Source organism: Aquila chrysaetos, chromosome 9 (genome assembly GCF_900496995.4).
Source record: "Aquila chrysaetos chrysaetos chromosome 9, bAquChr1.4, whole genome shotgun sequence".
Taxonomy (NCBI): domain Eukaryota; kingdom Metazoa; phylum Chordata; class Aves; order Accipitriformes; family Accipitridae; genus Aquila; species Aquila chrysaetos.
The window spans coordinates 8,718,493-8,739,040 of NC_044012.1; the positions used below are offsets into that span (position 1 = coordinate 8,718,493).

The window sequence follows — 20,548 nt, forward strand, 5'->3', positions numbered from 1 at the left end:
TTATTTTTTTGTTCTCCCTTTAGATATCACCATCGCTATAGAATATTAGTTGATATTTGTGAGAGATGTGGGAAATAGCTATTCTTTTGTTCAGGACTTTTTGAAAGACTGCTTGTCTCTAATCAATTGACTATTTCATCAGCATTCATTCTGCGAGGTCCCCAGGCAAAGACAGTAAAATTGGATAATCACTGTACACTATATTTCCAAGCAGGGGAAAAAAAAAGTACCATAAGGCTTGTTGATTTCCATGGAAGTTTCAGGTTATGCTCAGGTGTATTGTATGAGAATATAAATAAATAATAAAGTAGCCCTGGCTGTTTACTGCAAAAATTGGTTCATTTATAACTTTGTTACAAAAACAGAAAACGGCTGCTATAATCTTGCAGCTTTGATGCTCTGCTTGCTTTGTTTGGTAGAGTGGAGCCTATAATGCCAGCAACTGCAAACCAGGTTGCAAAAGCAGACTCTGAAATATTGCCCCCTCAGGCCACTGTGGAGCAAGCATATGGCAGCAGAGACCACTTGGGCCCCAGGGAAAGGGTATGGTTGAATCAGCTGCCCAGCAGTACTCTACCAGCTGATTCATGAGAAAGCCGTATTGACATCAGCTCCACAGGCAATTGCTTATCTGTATTCATGAAGAAACATTAAGAGCTGCAGATTCAGCAACTAAACAAAGACAGAGGTACCAATTCAGGGCAGGGTGGGGAATGACCAGTGTCAGAAAAAAAATGGATTCTGAACTGGATCTCAATCTTGTTTTCCCAAATGTCAAGTGTGTCCATCAAAGAGATGTCTAACACCGGCTATCTGAATTAACAGAGTTTGAGCAGTATCGGTCCCCAGCGTTCCAAAGCTAAATCTTTTGTGTTAGCAGAGAGATATAAGTTATACTAATGAAAGTTTCTGTGAAAATATTACCACCCTGAATTTAATTTTCTGACCAAGAACTTTCTACCTCGTGGTTAGAGCTTGTCCACATTTCCCACAATTGAAAAAAGAAAGAATACATTCCAGTCCAGTTCTGTGGCATTTCATAGAGCCTCAGTCTGGCAGAAATCTGTGCTGGTCTGCTTCCTCTCATCTGTCTGTTTTCCACTTAGGCATCATCCACCGGCCAGCAAATGGGCTCATGTCACAAGCACAGCTGTTTCGAAAAATGAAATGGCATGCTTTCAAAGCCAACAAAACAAAAACCCTATCACCTTTTTAAACATTTATTTTCTTCAAAATTTGAAATCTGGGAAAATTCTGAAAAATCCTTGCTAAGAGAAGATTTAACCAAAACTGAACGTATCAGAAACCTGAGTCAAAGACTCATTTTCATATAGGCACAGAAAAGAAATACAACAATGTGTTTGATATGTACAAACGAAAGCAACCATAAAGAATTTCGGAAGCAGAATATCTGCAACAAAAACAAGATGTTTGTGACTGAGACAAGAATCATCTGGAAAAACGGCAGTAGGATAGATTCTTGTAGATTACATAGGATGAGAGAAGCATGCACCTAAGACTGCCAAATTTTCTCTGCTCTGCCCACATACGGTCAACACACAACGATGTCTGTCTGTCCTCATCCTGTGAAACAGGAACATCATAGGAACACGTATTCCTCTGCATGGAACTCCATGTGGAACTATGACTTCAATTCTGATCCAAATGGCTTTTTCCTGAGGAGCTTATCTTCACTATGTGTCATTTGCACAATGTTCCTTTGTGCAAAGGGAATGTCCGTGTGCAAAAATAGAAAATTTGTGACAAATTGCTGACAGATAATGGAGAGGAAAAGGCAACTTTTGTCTAAGAAACCACTACACATTAATAGCTCCATACTTTGCACAGGTAATTCAGGGTTTATTTCTAAGAACCAGACAGTGTCTTCAGAACCTGAACATTCAAGTACTTGCTGCCATTGGTATGAAGTATTTTGAGCAATGCCACTGATTCTAGCAATTTTGTATAAAGTCAATGAACTACCTTAGTACACTCAGGACAATATAGGTCAGTGCAACTAAACGGTCAGATTATAAATCCCTAAGGAGCAATATCATAGCTTCACCCATGGTCCTCGAGCTCATAATAGTCATTTAAGAACAATATAAAAAGATAATGATATTTTCAATCAGACCTCATAGGAAATGGAAAGTACAAAAATAATAGCGCATACTCAGAAATATATTTTTTCAAGGCTCAGTAACAAATTAAGGAGAACACTGTCTTGGTTTTGAATATATCCTAAGCAATTACTTAAGGTTACTGTCATGGTTTAACCCCAGCCAGCAATTAAGCAGCACACAGCCACTCGCTCGCTCCCCCGACTGATGGGATGGGGGAGAGAATCAGAAGAGTAAAGGTGAGAAAACTCGTGGGTTGAGATACAGTTTAATAGGTGAAGCAAAAGCCGTGCACACAAGCAAAGCAAAACAAGGAATTCATTCCCCACTTCCCACAGGCAGGCGGGTGTTCAGCCATCTCCAGGACAGCAGGGCTCCATCACGCCTAACGGTGACTTGGGAAGACAAACGCCATCACTCCCAACGTCCCCCCTTCCTTTTTCTTCCCCCAGCTTTCTATACTGAGCGTGACATCATATGGTGTAGAATACCCCTTGGGTCAGTTGGGGTCAGCTGTCCCGGCTGTGTCCCCTCCAACTCCTTGTGCCCCCCCAGCCTCCTCGCTGGTGGGGTGGGCTGAGAAGCAGCAAAGGCCTTGGCTCTGGGTGAGCACTACTCAGCAGTAACGAAAATATCCCTAAATTACCAACACTGTTTCCAGCACAAATCCAAAACATAGCCCCATACCAGCTACTGTGAAGAAAATTAACTCAATCCCAGCCAAAACCAGCACAGTTACTTATGACTTTGCTTTTGGAACTGTGTCTGTCATGAAGAACGTACAGAAGATTTTAAATGCATGCACACTCACTAAATAAATCTCTCACGTAAAATGCTCTTCAGTACCACAGCTAGTGATTTTGATTATGCACAAGACGAACAAGTAGAGGAACAAGACAACAGGAAGATATACATTTTCTAACAGCTGTTACATTGTTGTCATATTTTACAACATCTGCTGGTTTTTTTTCCTTAGCCTTTGCATTCCCTTTGTATTTACCCTTTGGGCTAATTTGTAGCTGACCCCAGTAATATAGTCCTTTTACTCTACAATTTTGTGACAAACTATCATTGATTTAACAGTCATGCTCAGTGCCTTAAAAAAAATCAATGAATACATCGGAAAAAACGCAGTAAGACAGTGTGGTTGATCTTGATAACATTTCAGGTCAGGTTTTTATCACAACTTTCTAATTTATCAAGTTATTTTATCACTATTCGTATCAGACATTGCATGTTGATTTCATATTCAGCAGATTTTGTCCTTTTGCAAACAATTTGTAACTGGAAGAGAACTAATATCTTTGGGAGAATTGGAAAGAAAAGCTACACTGAGTACAGTGTGCTTCTGCTATACATGGCTGTACTAAATAACTCTGTTCTGCTTTTAAAAAAAAAAATGATGGACTGATTTCTTATTTACAGTGGTGTAATCAAGGGCAACCTTTGATCCAAAGGAAAACATTGCTAAGTAGATATGCTTGTGCCAAAATTGGAAATTGATATTCTGACTCAACTGAAAGCCTAAACCCTTTCCAATAAAGACCTTTTTCCCCCAGTAAGTAGTTTTCATGGAAGCATTTAAGGACAAAAATATTATTCTAAGCTTTTTCACATTGTTAATGTTTTCAAGTGTTAAAGGCAAAAGCATTTCTAGTGCAGTGGCTGACTGAATTCCACTGTATGTATTTTAAGATGGGGGGTTTTATGACTGTCAGGGGAGTTCTTAATATTTGGAGATTATTAAAGTTTGTCTGTTTATCTTAATTCAGGCAAACTATGACAGAATTCTCTTCCCTTATGGCTTTTGTTCTTTTTCCATCTGTGTCCTTTTTTATTTCACCAACATGTTTGTCAGTCTACTTCTGTCGTCTGCTGTCTTTCAACATGACACTAGCTGTCCAAACACTCTTGGCTTCACTAAGAATGAAATCAAGAAATTTCACTCCTCATTCCACTCCTAAAAAAAAGATCCTGAAACTATACTGTTGGGAGACAATATCCACTTTTGCTCCCATTATCACCTCTGCAGCATGCTTTCAGGGAATTCATGAATTTGTGCATAGCTGAGAAGGCAACACAGAAACACAACATACTCGAGGAGGGTGTCTGTGGTTTTTTCTTTTCTTTTTTTTTTAAATAAGACCAGTCTGAATCACCCTTGTGGATCTTCTAAGATTTCTCATTCATTTACATAATATGCTATCTTCATTGCAGGCACATATACAGAGCTCAGACAAATGGGAAAAAAATAATGAGTCATAGGGTTCTTCTTCCCAGAAGCTTAGCTGAATCTCTTTTTAAAAGGTTTTAACTGGGTTTCATTCCCAGTATGTCCCTTTACATCTAAAGGTGATTAAACAAGATTTACAGACAAATTAAATTATTTCCTATTTGTGAAATGCAATACTGTTAGAATGAAGTGAATCCACAGATTTCACTTTTTGATCTTTAATTTCTTAAGAAAACTAATATCAGAATTAAAAGATTAAAGTGCTTGGTTTCAGCATAGAACATATTCTCCATATACACTACCAGCTTTCACAAGCAAATTCAGCGTTCCGGAGTGGGGGAACAGGGCTTACTATGGTGGATTATATAGGAGTTACATAAAAAAAGAAAGGAACACAAGGATGAAATAAGGGAAAACTCAATCTAGTTCTCAAAACTTTTTCCAGAATGTGCTCCTCTCTTTCCTCAAAGAGAGAAATAAATTATTTCAAAATAACTCTGAACACAGTGACGATACACACCACTCAGTACGCGTGTGGGTGTGTGTTCTGTGAAGACAGCTGAGAAGTGAGCATCATTCCTACCGGAGATAACAGTGTAATACTAATCGTCTTTGCACCAAGTAGTGGGAGGAAAGCCATGCAAATCCTTTTCTTTTGTTTTAGTAGGGAAGCAGGATTTTCCAGATGTCACTGATACATAACATAAAAATCAAACAGGCTGGATGGCGGCCATATACATGCGATAATCTCATATATTGGCATACACACACGTTCATACATATCGCATACAGAAAGTTTGCACGTACGTTGCGGTTTTCACATCCCCATAGCGTATCATTCATGTTCTAGATAGTCATGCAAAAATACCACTGTCATTTATATAATACATCTCTTCTAGCAAGAAACATAAGACCAGTATCTAATCTACCTATTAGAAAAACTGCATTGTGTTAGAACCTCATTACATTACAGATTAATGAAAAGTTAATGTGTTCATCTGTATTTTATGCATTGCTTTCCACTGAGGTCCAAAAATAAAATGCCTTGTGCTGCACCCTCATTACATAAGTACTATATATATAGCATATGAGTTCCTCTTCTGTTTCAGAGCAGTCAGAATTGGTATAAGCATTTTGAGGAAAGAAGAGGTTTAGTAGAACTTTGTTTTATTCTGAATAAGAATACTAACTAGTAATGACTGTGTTGTAGAAATGTCAAGGCTGAAATTAGCAGTGGGTGGAGATCTCTTTATGGGGAATTAAATAAGTGGATAATGGAAGTGAAATAGTCAGTGTGGAAAAAAAAAAATTCCTTGAACACTGAAAGGAGACAGTTTTCTTATAAACATTATCAAGGAGTTAAAGTAATTTTAGGAGGACTAACAAAACTTAAAGAAAGTTAAAATAATTTATGGAGCATCATTTTGTACAGCTCTTGTTGTTGCTACCTGTGGGTTGATAGAGGAAGGCAGAAGGAATTAGTAACAGCAAATTAGTGAAGGAGTAACATTCTTATCTTCAACTTTCCAGCCTTAAAATTTGGTTCCATCAGAGATTAAGATGCAGACTTGACTGCGTATGCTGCATAGAATTTACAGTCATTCATTACCCATGTAATGCAATGGCAAACGTACTCTGAGTTTTGAAGTGGCAGCTGAAAATTAGGTTTTGTTTGCAACAAAAGAGCAGGAGTGTATGTTTGTGTTTCTTTAGAGAAATAGCTTGAAAACATACACCCCCTAGGAATGTCACATAAAAAATATGCAAAGTTCAGGGATCATAAGGGATAAATGTGCAAAACTTGCACAGTTTCACTAGTAACGGTAATAAATGGCAGACCTCTGAGATAATCTATAAGAAATTTCTAACTATATTTGTGTTGTTAGAATAAACTTGTTTTGGACCAAACTCCTCCATGCAGACTAAGAATACATAAAAATGCAGAACTACGTGATTTCAGAGGCAGTTCAGTGAAGAAGAGTTTCTTTTTCCCCCACCATGCTAGAGGAAACAGGTGAAATAATATCCTCCAAAAACCAGCCCCTTTCACTATTCCCTAAACTGACATCTATGTCCAGGCATTAGTCATTTCTTCTACAACCTCCTACTATAAAGTTTTCCCAGATAACGTTTTACCTTTTAATTCATCTCTCATGATGTTCCTTTACATTTTTCCCTCCTCTTTCAACCTAACACTTTTCTCAATTGTTTCACTTCGCTTCTCTTTCCTTAATGTTTTATCTTTTATTCTCTTGCTCTCATTGCACTTTTACCATTTTTTAAACCTCGTGTTCATGAGTTCACTAGATTTTTATTCATCTGATCTTCTGACTAGTTTCCTGTCAAAATTTTGGGTTTTTTTTCCCCTCATCTTCTTTACAGTGAGTACTCCTTGGATAAGGTCCATGTGTTTACTAAGGATCATAAATATTGCTCATATGCACAGGTATATATTATTTTTATAGTAGCCTTTGTGATCAGAAAACATCTTTTCTTGTCTGCATATATCTTCATTTTCTTTTCTCCTAGAATACCAAGCAAGTCCCATTCATATAAGGATTAACTGCCTTCAATTTCCCTTTCTCGTTCTCCTACTCTCTCCTTTTTTTTCTTTTTTTTTTTTTTAATTTATTTTATTTGATTAAGCCATTTTCTTGCCTAGAGCTTGGCAACATATCTTCTGAAAGCAGGTCCATATTATGTTTGTGCTGCTGTATAATTAAAATTAACTCAACAAGTTAAACCTAAGTTTTAGTAAAAGAACTGACACACAGGCTTGAAAAATTCACATATCAGTTTCAGCACAAGCAATTCAATGCATCTAAGATATGAAAATCTGTTGGAGAAGTGTTGAAGAAAAAAAAAAAGAAGCCTCAGGTATCACTGTCTAGTCAGCACACCATGCTTACATTTGAAAATGACCTGGTACAACTCGTTGCACTGAATGTGAGTGAGAGGATGATTCTGGCTTCTCACATTCTTCCTCTTTTTAACTAAGACAGAATGGTGTTTTTGAAACTTTTTGATGGGGTGCTGCTTTATTTTACAAAGTGCCTTGGCACTCCTTCAATTATCTTTCTTTGACAGATGTAGACAAATTACTGAAAAGCACATTATCCTCAACCTAACACTAGAAAACATTAGAATTTACTCTGAATTTCATGGCCAAATTTTGATGTCTTTGCTTATACTGGATTCTTATATTACCCTGAAATTGACTCTTTTGGTTTGATGGGTTTACTTCCCTTTTGCTTTAGTGACAACTAAAGATCACCTGCACTTGATACATATGTATCAGTAGGGATTGAGGACCTGAGGACCTGAGAACATAAATGCGTACCTCTAAGTATATATTTATACATTTGCAAATACCGAACAAGGGACAAACCAAGCAAAAAAAATCTAATATATTAATCCAGAAGGAAACAGATTCATGCTAATCTGACAAAATGAATAAGTGTAAGTAAAACATATTAAGAAGATTATTTTCTACTCCTTTCTTTTTCTCCCCTTTCACACAGTTAATTTCTCTTTTCACCATCTTTTTCCACAGCTTTCTGTTTTCCCCTTCCACCTTCCGCGCAAATCCTATGGCTAATTGGTTAAGTCCACTCTAGAGTCTAACCATCAATTCCCACACACAGCATCTTTCATTTCAATGTTTTTGGCTGATTACAGTTGCACTTAGAGGAAAACAAATAAGTATGTATCAACACACTGCAAGTGCTACATCTGTGTATGAAAATATACAAACAGATAATTAAACATCAACAAAATATCAATAGGATTAGAGTGTCATGTTGGAACAAATCTTGATAAATCCTTCTCAATAACAATACTCTAACTACAGCGTCATAGGGGGAATATAAATTCAGCCCATTAAAGCGTTGTTGGACAAAGAAAGACACATTAATACATCTGTTAGTCATTTTCTTACTACTAAGGGACTCTACTATTGTGCTGCAGATGAAAGCATTGGCCAAGAAGAGATTTGAAAATATGCAAATTAATGCTAACAACATAATAAATATCTTATTATTCATCAACAACTCAATGGCATACTGGCGTAGTTTAAACTATGAGTAATCAAAGTTTGTCGATGTTTAGACATACATACCTACAACAGACATTTCTGGAACCGTGGCATGATATGGACCATCGACAAACTCTGGGGCATTGTCATTGATGTCTTGAACCTTAATAATGAATTCTGAAGGAGGCTCCAGAGGCTGGTTTGTGTCCCTGTCGACTGCTTGAGCTGTTAGTGTGTATTCAGCTTTTTCCTCACGGTCAAGCCTTTTCATTGCATGAATGTCTCCAGTCTTGTCATTGATCACAAAGATTGTTCCAGCTCCATCTCCTGACAGAATATACTTGATTTTGCTGCTGCCAGGATCCAGGTCTGTGTGTAACTAAAAGGAAAAAAAGCATTTTAGAGACAAAAATTACACCCAGAATTTTTTTTGCATTGGTCTAACCATGCATTTTGTCAAGCTATTCTTTTGTACTTTAATCTTAGCACCAGTGATCCACATCTTAGCTTGAATACACAAGGAGAGCAGGGATTTGTATGCATACTAATCAAAAGTGAATGTAATCATAGCCGTAATTAGACTTTCTATTTAAAAAGCAGCTGTTATATATATTTTAAATCCCTGTTCTAAAATGTAAATGTCTTCAGAACTATTATCAGCCAAAATGAACAAGCACAAAATGTCCTTAACCTATTAGATCAAAGGGCAAATGGAGGATTAACAATAATATATATTTTAATCTATTTGCTTATTATTTATTATTACTTTCAGCTTACTTTCAGGTGACTGAAAGTGGCTGAACACTGGCATCTGTGTAAATGTTGTAATGGACAGCATTCACAGAAATTTAGAACCATATCATAACTCAGCTCTTAGCAGAACTTAAAAGGTTCTAAGATCTTTATTCTAAAAGTATTTCCCCTGAAAGAAAGCTTTGTTGAAGCAAGTTTCCAGAAATGTAAGAACAACCCTTACACACATCTTCCCATTCTCCTCAATGCCCCATTAGAAAAAATAATACTTAGATGGTACTTGGCTTTTCAAAAAACAAGATAGGATTATAATAATCTGAAACAGTATGGGAAAAATAGGTTTTCTTCTTTACTTTGAAGGTTTTTGTTAATTAAAGGCTGAACTGAAAAACACTGGAGACAAAGGACTTCCATTGATTTTTTTGCAGGCTCAGAGCCAAGTACTAAATAGCAGATTATCTCCAATAATTTTTAATTTGTGAGGGCGAGCGCACCAATTGGTGGACCATATGTATTAGTGTCAACACATTAAAAAATACAGGATAATAACTTAAATATACAGTGACAGTGCTTTAAATTCTATTTACTATTAAATCTAACACACTCAATATGAACAATAAGAAGAAATGAATATCACATCATTAAAAATGTAACTTGCATTTATTATTATTTATCTCTGCCACATAAAAGATAGTCTGAAGGAAATACGTACAACCTGTTTAGGATAGCTGCAACATGACTTACAACAACTACTACTAGAGTTGCTCCTGTTTGCTCGTTTTTGTGCAGACAGCTCAACAGAAATTGTTGCTGGTTATGCATACTTTTCAACTGATAGCAGTGGTTGCTAGGGCCAGGCAGCATTGTCATTTGATATAAGGACCTGCATTAGGATGTTAAAATAGGCGTGGGAAAAAAAGCCTTGTAACACTGGCTACAGCCAAGCCACAAGTAGATTTGTGTGTCATACCACAAGTAGGCTCTGCAGGTTCTTCAGTAGATAATTGGTCGCATACAGTTATATCCGCAAATTAGCTGTTCAGGAATAAGAGATTAGAAAACTCGTTAACAGCACCTTACAAAAAAGGAATCTCGAATTGCTGCAATGAGCACAGCGGACAATGGCAGTCAGGTCTGATTTTCCAGTTGATCTGGTTTATTATACATACAAAATCCTGGGCTGCCAGTGTATTCTCTGCTCTGCAATGATAGCAGAACTCCCACTGACTACAAGAGGTGTAACTTCATCCTCTGTGTTTTGCTGGGTAGCACATTATTACCACACCAGCTATTACCACGCCACTGTTTTAACAACTTTTCAAAAGCACTTTAACTGTCTGTGAATATGAATGAGTCAATCCAGTTCACTCTTCCTACCCAAACCACATGAACATACACGTAGACATCACGTGACAGCTGAGTCTTTTTCCAAAAAAGCAATGTTTTTCTTTTTGTAGTGGCCATCAGCTTTTACTTGAGAACAATCAGCATAATTTATGTTAATTTAAGCTAACAACACTCTTCTGTTGGTTGGTACTGCAGTTTTATCGCTCAGTAAGACATGTTATTACAACTGGTTTTTTTGGTCTTAAAGATTATTGTCCTTATGACCAGGATTATACTCAATGTAGATATCAGCAACATAAAAAATTATTTTCGGGGTCCCAGAGCCTGTCAAGATCAATCCAGAATCTGTTTGTGTATTAAACAGATTGTTTATAATTTAAGCATCTATTTGATCCCTGAATAAGATCTATACATTATTAACATTGCATATGAAGGTTGTGGCAGAATATTCATAGCTGAATTACAGTGATGTCATATCACAACATTGTGTTGACACGCACAACTCGGCAAAGCAATTGGGAACATCTCAGTTCACCCCATTACACAGAGCCTTACAGTGAAAAATAATAATCTGAATTTCTGAGAAGGCACTGGCTGAATAAACTAGATATCTCACACAAGTATTTGAGATTGTTCAAAGATTCACCAATTTGCTATTTGCTAATAAGTAGGAGAGACTGTCAGTATAATCTCCAGTGTAAGTTTTACCCATATTATCCAAAGGAAGTTATGGTTCATAAATCAGCTCTGGTATAAATTAACGTAGAGCTATAAAACCTTTGCAGTGCTAGTAAGATACCAACAGTTAAAATGAAAAGTCTATAATACTATTGTTTCTTCTAATAAATTAAAGCCCTTTGTATCAAAAGAAAGAAACAGATATTGCTATTTGAAACACTATAAAATGAAGGGCTAAATAGTAAATAAAAAGTGGAAGAGCTAGAAGCATTTTATAATCTTAAAGTTGAAACCAAGTATAAAAAACACACCATAAACATAGCATTTACTGAAATCATATATGCTTTTTATGGTGACCATCCAGGCTGACAGATTAAAATATCTTTTCCAGGTTTTGAAGCTCTTACACTCTAATATCGAAATATTATAACAAATGACCTATGGAAGAGCCATTTTTCCAAAGTCATTTCATTGTTTGGATTCAGGATTAAAACATCATCATCTACTTACAAAGTTAAATCACAGAACTGAAGTGAAATTCTAAGCCAGAAAGCACAGCATTTTTTCCAAGTAATATTTCCTCTCTTCTACCAGATGTGAATGATAATTTACAGCAATCGTCAAGCTTCAGCAAGCTGTGTTCATGTGAAGGTTAAAGATCATTAAACACATAATTATATAGGGTCTAGGTGAATGATAGAGAGGCATAATGAATATGATAAATGAGTATCAGTTTCTGCTGAAAAAGCCTCACAAATGTTGTAAATGTGAAACTGCTTTCCACACCTGTAGCTTTATTTGTTGCGCCGGTGCTTGAAAGCTGACCTCCTGTTTTTCAGAGCAATATCAAGAAACATAACAAGAATTTCTATTTTAAAAAGGAGACATCTATAGCTACCCCCTATGTTCCAATACTAGACAGCATCCCAAAACAAACAGAAAAGCATGTTCACTGGAAAACTTAATTGTGTTCGCACTGAGTCAAACTCGCTTCCTTCATGTGAGATTCAATTAATTAGACTTCAAAGGAAGTGAAATCTTCCTCCATCACTGCCCTACCTGTGGAACTATAAATTCAAAGATCTCTTTCCCTTAAAGTAGCAGATGCAACACCATCACCCAAATCATGCCTGGATTTATGGCAACAGGAGATGTTTTGGATCCTCTCCTAGTTTTAATGGTGACACAGATGCCCTGTATTAATACCCAACTAATGGCTCCCATGTAGCCTCAGCAAAGGTCTGTTCCTAAATAATGAACTTCATTCAAAATGAACCCTCCGAACACTGCAGTTTCTAATCATTATTAATTCCTTTGCTATTCTATGTTATAATACAGATGATAATCAATGGAGCCAGTATTAACGGTGACAGCACACACAGTGTACTTCCACAAAACTAACATTATTTTCACTAATAATGAATGCGTATCTAAAAGTATTGCCAACACACTATTCAAATATATAACATATATTTATAGTCTCCCATGTACATACATTACAAACACGCATAATTACAATCAATGCAAGAGAAATTGCAGAGATGAAACTTACTCCAAGAGCCTCTATATTCTGTGGATATAAAAGTACTACTTTGCAGTAAACAACAAATACATGAACAATTCTCTGATTCCATAGATACTTGTTCATCATATTTTGAACCACATTTTCTTATCAAATACTTGGTTCAAAACTATGTATGCAGCCAAGGACTTAATATATGGACAAAGGCTGCAGAAGCTCCAAGCTAGGTTTGTGAAGTTCTTTTGCAATTCTGAGTACACAGAGAGATTTATGAGTCTCTTCTGCAGATGGAAACTGTCTCACCTGCTCTCAGTCAGCTACCTGGCAAATCAATGGTAGTCAAAACAGCAGCTTGCTCAGCACAATGAATTTCATGTTCAAGCCATGTGTTCACCATCAGGAAAGTACATAATGCACTTGGGTCTGGTCCATACCCAGAGTCAGCAGAAAGCTGTTAACTGGCCTTAGTAGTAGGATTAGGCACTTCAAGTCCTCTCCAGGTGTGTTGCTGGTGCACAACTTGATACAGGCTAGCCCATAATGAGATGCATCATCAAAGGCAGGATTTGTAACCCAAATTTGCTCATATTAGTAAAAAAGCATAAATATATCAGCAATTCACAAGGGGGGGGGGCTATATATTATGAAAATGCTCCTGGACATTTTTAATTAAGAAAAGAGAAGGTGGCATTATGTAGTCAAGTTTTTATTTGAGTTTGTTAGAAAGTAATTAATTCATCCTCATGTAATTACAAGGGAATTACCCCTTACTTGTTTCTAGGGAAATGGCATAATCTGCCCTTAAAACTTCATTTTAAAATTTGCATCATTCTTCTCCTTCCTAACTCTGGAATCTTTTTTAAGGGATTAACTAGTGCATCACTGATTTTCACCTGATGTTATGCAGGTAGACACACAAAACACTAACACTATCCTAATGCTTCAGGTTCTTCTATTTTTTTTACCTATGCCTTGCAATGAAAATCCTCATTTATGAGGCAGACCCCATTTAATGAACTTAGAGACAGAATTTTCAGCTTTTATGACTCTTTTCTGCAACTGCTGGGTTCTAAGAAGCTCTAGCTCATTCAAGTATGGAAGGATTTAAGCGACTTCTACAATCATTTATACATATCAATGCTTTCAAAAACTGTAATGCACCCTACTCATCACATGCTTCTTTCTGTATGTGACTTTGCAGGTGGTTTTTTTTTTTTCTAAAAATACAAACATCATTAGGTGTTACAGAAGATTTTTGTGTGTATTGTTGATGTGCTCTGACACATAATAGACAATGAGCACATTTATTGATAACTCAGTTTAAAAAATCATTCATAATTAAACTATTATAAATAGATTCAATTCATTTGCACACAACACAATTAATAAAGGGAACGTAATTTCAATTTAATAGAAACTTTCATATTCTCCATGGATGGGCTGATCCCATCTTTAATAATGGGAGTTATAGCTGCACAATGGGGAAGAGGAAAACCAAATATTCTGCATTATTATTCAGGGTAATGACAAATTGGGGCACAAATCTGATGCACCTGACAAAATGTCAGTACTTGGAACACTTTCAAAAAGGAAACAGACATGTCCATGGATGGCAAAGGTTTCATTTAGGATACAAGAATCATGTAACTTGAAGCCTCTGGAGTAACTGTCGAAAGACATTACAGCTCACACTTCTCAGCTGCAGTTTCATAACCATATTCAAAGAGAATTAAAGCAATAATATCCCTAACGCTTTCATTTAAGAGTGTAATCTCTGCTTTTGTCTGCCTCAGTTTCCTACCATGTCATTTGAGTATCTTTGATTCCAGATGGCTTCTTTTATGTTTCTGTTTATTCTTTGCTACTGCTTTTTTATTCTATTTGATTTGCTAATTTTGTCTCTGTTTATATTTATACCGCAACTGTGCACAAACTGCTTTTCATTGCTTACCTTTTGGTATCATCTTATGATACACTAGAGTGAACTGTTGTTTAAAAACTGGAGACAAGACTGGGATCTAACAATCTCTTTGTTCTAATTCACTGATTATGACCAACTGATGCAAGAAAAGAGCTCAGGAATGGGACCAAATCTTGATCTAAGTCCTTCCTGTTTAGAGCACCATTGGTCATTTCTGCACTTGTCATGTATTGCCTTCCTTACCAAGCTGAATTAATAATTTTTAATACCTATATTCACTCAATGTCTTGGGAGACAAAAGATAGCTATACTTGTTTTTTACAGATGGGAGGAACAGAGGAAGATAGAAACCCACATTCGGTCTCACAAAGATCCATATTAGGAAAAAACATCCAGACTGTAAGACTACCCAAGCCATTCCTAAACAGGTCTACACATTTATCTCCAGTTAATCACAGTATTAATTTTTTATTAGAATTGTTATGTGTTGCTGGTGGTGTTTCACAGAAGTTGTTCCCCCTGCCAGGGGAACTCCCTAAGAGGGAGGAAACCATGCCCCCAGGTGCAAAGTCTTCCCCAAATCCACAATCACGTGTTCATCTTCAGTGGTTGTGATGGCAACAAAGACAAGGTAATTTGTTTCTACTCTTTGCTGTCTTCATTCCAAAGCATGGTCTCAGGTTGATCTTTCTGTATAAATTTCTTATATACCTTGCTTCTTCTGAATCCTTATGTTAAGCCAGATGATAGCTAAAGCTTTCTGTTTTCCTAGTTCTGGCCTTGGCCCTTTCCATTTGGGAATACCATCTGTCTTCCCTTCTGTCCTGAGAACACCGCCACCACATATGACCTGTGTCCTGCCGCAGCTTGGACTGCCGCTTTTAGTCACTGCTTTCTGCAGCTATTTAACGCCCAAATGTCCTGTGTCAAGTGGCCTCGGATGGCTGGCACCTTTTTGTAGTTGGCTTTCTGCCTAGCTTGGAGTTCATGTAACTATTTCTGAACCCAGACTGCTGTTCCTTTCTCGTGTTCCAGCAGACACCACTCCTGTAAAAAGGTCTTGTTTTTTTAACCCAACCGTTTCTGATACTTGGAAACATGCAATGGAATTGTGTCATGTTGCCAAAGAGGAATCCTTTCCCATCTCATTTATGTCTCTGTTATTTCATCTACAGTGTACTGTGGTTCACCACAGGAGATCTGAAAGCTGGGTATAGAGAGCCTCAAAAATTGCATGCAGTTTTACTCTTGTAAAACATATTCCCTCTTCTGTGTCTTTATTGGGGAAAAAAAAGTATCTGTCTGTCATCTCCTACTGTTTGGGGTCAAGCACTTATATTAACAATTCCAGTGCTTCAGGCATTATAATTAACAGTGCCTCCTGCACTTGTCACTCTTTTCCCAACTCAGTGAAATAGCAGTAAAGCCATTTACTCCCTCCTCCATCTTGTCAGTCTTGAACACAAACTACACTGTTGTTTCTACTACCTGTAAGACTGTGTGAAGTCTCCAAACATGACTTCAGAAGACTGCTCCCTTTTGGCTGTCAATTTCTACTACCAGCAGAGTCCGTCTTGCCGCTCCTTCCTCAATATAGACAAAAGACGGGGAAGGCTGTGAAAAACCATAAGCCATAGGAATTTCCCATTCAACGTGCTGGCCAGTTCAGCAGTTCCTATATACCAAATCCTTCTCTTTTGTTCTTTTAATAATAATCATCTTATTCACACTGTTCTTAGCTTTTCTTCCGTGTTGTTTGAGATGTATTTTTTCTTTCGTCTTTAAAAGCTTATTATAACTTGCTAGGCTTCATTCTCAGGCACAGAGTACATTGCACTTGAGCGCTAAGACCTCTTTGTGTTTTTCAAATTATTTTCTCAAGTGAATGTCAAAGCAATATCTTATAATACATACTCTTAGGATTGCAGAAGAGGAATAAAAAAGTTAATCACTACATACCCACAGCAGTAATTTGAAGGCTGCTTACGAAATCTGTCAAACTAGACAAGCTATAGCCTAGATCAGCAAAGGCATAAAAAAGTACAATAGGCCAGTGTGGTCAAAGGTGACAGGATATTTCTATTTACTTAAGCATATTTAAGTTGTCATGATTTTACAATCCTTCAAGGCTCTGCTTTCAGCTGCTTTCACCACCCTGGCTTCTGACCATGCTTTCCTCACAATGATTAGGAGAATCCCACTAATAATATATGTAACTCATCTTCCTTTTCAATAAAAGAATTTCAAATCCATGCAGAATGCAGTCTGTCTTTTAATGCATTCTGTTATTTAATAATATTTAATAAAACAAACCTGAAAGCATTAAAATACCTTTTTTTGAAGGCAATTTTCAAACTTAAGATGACTGCTTAGCATACTTCAGTGTCTGAACATAAGGAAGTAAGTTCTGTCTAAAACCACATAATGTGTAAATCTGGCAGTGCAAATAGAAAGCTCTTTTCTCGCAATTGGCTGTCAAACACATCTACAGTGCAGAAATATAAACATGAGCTATGCAGCCAGCTTTGAGCTAAAATTGAAAACTGTTGAGAAGGTAACTGAGTGAAATAAAGAGAACTGAAAAATTAAATTGTGAGTACTTACATACTGATTATCTTATAAACTATCTGCTTACATGTGATAATATATCTTACTTTAGTGTACTTACACTAACCTGTGAACTGCGCACATGGGTACAGTATCAATTTTTTCCTACTAAAAATAGTCTTCAAGTTACTTGGAATGCTACAAAGCAAGTTCCTTATGAGATGTCAAACAAAACATTAGTTCTTCAGAGCTACTATGTTTGCAGTTACATAGTAACATCAGTGTCATACATCAGAATAAATAGATATAGGATAAAGGATAGATAGAGGATAATTTGATTATTTTTCCCCATTTTCTTGCAGTTAGATGTTTATTAGGGATAACTTATGCAGAATTGTAAGTTATTCAGAAGAACCTGGTTGAAACTAGTTATTATGATTTCATGCAGTTTCACAAGAAATTATTTGCCACATCACTTGTGTGGTTTTCAAAGCTTCCTAATGTAATTTCCCATGCATTTCCACTGTCATGCTTTCCTGTGAATTTCTTACAAACTGACTTGCAAAGGTTATGTGTCTCAATGTGATCAATTTGCAATACCATTAAATTTGAAATATTTTTTAAACCACTAGTGATAGATCATAGCTTCTGCCATTGCTAATGCTTTTCTGGAAGAATTGAGAGAGGAAAGGAGAACACAAACCATTATACATAGACAATGCTAAATATGCAGAAATAAACAACTGTGCCCACTCCAGCAGTGGGCTGGAGTTTTTTGATGTGTAGTAATGTATATGTATTACCTCTGATTCTCTAGCAACTTGCATTGAGTCCTGTAGTCCCCTTCTTAATACATATGGAGACTAAAGTCTCAGTGACAATTATCACTTTCTTTGGCACATCAGATAACCTGACCTGTTTCCAAGGAGGAAAAAATAGCAGTGCTATAAGAGTGGGCACTGTTTGGAGTATGTGTCATTTGCTGTAAACACCTATCCTACCTGTGATTCAAAACATTCAAAATTTGGTGTCAGTGTCCCATCAAAAAAAAGAAACTCTGGCTCAGCATGAATACAGACAAATTGTATACAAATCAGTATCACAAAAGCTGTAAGTGTGTAACATATGTCAATCTCAAAACAGCCAGAATCCATACAGACTTAGCAATGATTTAGTCTAGACCTTAATCCAAGTCGTCTGAGCTCATGGTGAAGACTACTGTGGGAGGCTGTGGGAGACGTCTGTACTAATTTAATGATGATTGAATCACTGTCAGTTTTCTCTACCCACACAAGTTTGGTAGTGCTCATATCACTCTGTGAGCACAGAACAGCCAAAACCCCATATGGGGTTCATCCTATACTCTCCCCATTCAGCTGTTCTTTGCATTTCTCTACCAGGACTTTCTTTTTAGAAAGGACAAGTGACCAGCTATCCTGCACTAATATCTTTTGGGGCTGTGAGTAGCAGAGAAGATGCACAATACACACTAGACTGAAGCTAAGAGGCAAAGAAGCATTAAGATTTCTCAGGACCTCTTTTCAAATGATACATGTATTCCTCCTCCTTCAAAGAACTGATTTTTAAGTTGCCCACTGGAGAATGCAATGGCCATAAAAGGAACAGCAAAGGAGGGAAATGGCCGCATAAGGGAGATCCTTGAAGATCTCCAAGGACTCTGCTGAGATTTCTCTAATAAAATGAGTTCAGGTATCTACTGGAAGGGCTCAGGAAAAATAATAATAATAATAATAATAATAATAATAATAATAATAATAATAATAAAAATAAAAACCTTAAGAAGATGAGAAAGAGGTATTATATTGAGAACTGAAATTTTTAAATGATCCAAATGATACCCTAGATACAAGAATGACACAAAATCCAAATATCTTATGTACATTCCTGCTATTTATCTGAAAGAACTCTACTGAGAGAACCAAATGACAGCTGGTTAGCCAGGCAGCTGACAACTGCAGAGTCAGTACCCATCTATAAATAATGATTATTAATTACTTGTATTACAATAACACATAGAGGTCCTTGTTGACACAACGGCTCTGTTATACTCTGTGCTGCAACCTTCACTGAGCTTACTTCACTGTCCTCTGCTTATGGTGAAATATCAAATGATGTTTTTTCCCCTTCCCTTTTTCTGAAAAAGAGACAAGAAAGAATGAACCCAGAATACATAATTTCAGAAATTATTTTCTAAGACATTGGATAATTTTTACAATTACCACCTATGGATGCAGTAAGGCTCAAACTCATGGAAAAAAAGGGGCTGAATTCTTGCAGAAATTTCTAGTCCTAAGATGATTTATTTATTTATTTATTTATTTATTTTAACACGAATGTTTTTAGGATCTTGTCCTGGTTGCAGCTGGGATAGAGTTAATTGTCTTCCTAGTAGCTGGTACAGTGCTATGTTTTGAGTTCAGTATGCAAGAATGTTGATAACACACTGATGTTTTCAGTTGTTGCTAAGTAGTGTTTAGTCTAAAGTCAAGGATTTTTCAGCTGCTCATGCCCAGCCAGCAAGAGAGCTGGAGGGGCACAAGAAGTTGGCACAGGACACAGCCAGGGCACCTGACCCAAAGTGGCCAAAGGGGTATTCCAGACCATGGGACGTCCCATCTAGTATAGGAACTGGGGGGACTGGGGGCAGGGGATTGCTGCTCGGGGACTAGCTGGGTGTCGATTGGCGGGGGGTGAACAAGTGCACTGCGCATCATTTGTACGTTCCAATCCTTTCATTATTGCTGTTGTCATTTTATTAGTGTTATCATTATTAGTTTCTTTCCTGTTCTATTAAACCGTTCTTATCTCAACCCACGAGTTTTACTTCTTTTCCCGATTTTCTCCCCCATCCCACTGGGTGGGGGGGGAGTGAGTGAGAGGCTGCATTGTGCTTAGTTGCCGGTTGGGGTTAAACCACAACACATCTGATGTAAGACGCAGGAACTCAGCAGGAGTCTCTGTCTCAAATTTCAAGGGACACCGAACAAAACTCTTCATTTGAAACTCATATAGAGTTATAAAGATAGAGAACCAAAGACACCCCCCCAAAAAGAGAAAAGAAAAAAAAATATCACAGCTGACATTTATTTATTAATTCATATTATGACTCCATAATTTGTAGTCCAATTAAATTCAGAATTTACCACTAGCCTACAAGTTTATTTTTTATACTTTTCTGACAACTAATAGATCAGGCGTAACTGACTTTCATACAAACTAGATAAATAATGAGATTAACAATTATCTGACTGTGAGATAATAAAGTGTTGAAAATAGCAAGAACCTGAAGTAAAATAAAAATATTTGACATTATTTATCAAGTCAGTAAAGCTGCCTTTTCACATTTACTCAGGATATAGGAGATGGAATATTT

The 20,548-nt window shown here is 36.8% G+C and overlaps 1 protein-coding gene across 4 annotated transcripts in view; it reads right to left on the bottom strand.

The window, feature by feature from the left end:
* The window catches only part of CDH8 (cadherin 8), a 149,893-nt gene that overhangs the window by 86,078 nt on the left and 43,267 nt on the right, over positions 1–20,548 (bottom strand). For all 4 annotated transcript variants that reach the window (XR_003925073.1, XM_030026089.1, XM_030026090.2 and 1 more), the window contains exon 3: positions 8,471–8,765. Coding sequence is in view for 3 of the 4 variants with exons in the window: in XM_030026089.1 (XP_029881949.1) it covers positions 8,471–8,765 (295 nt within the window). In the remaining variant the exon portion in view is untranslated. The remainder of the gene's footprint in view (positions 1–8,470; positions 8,766–20,548) is intronic.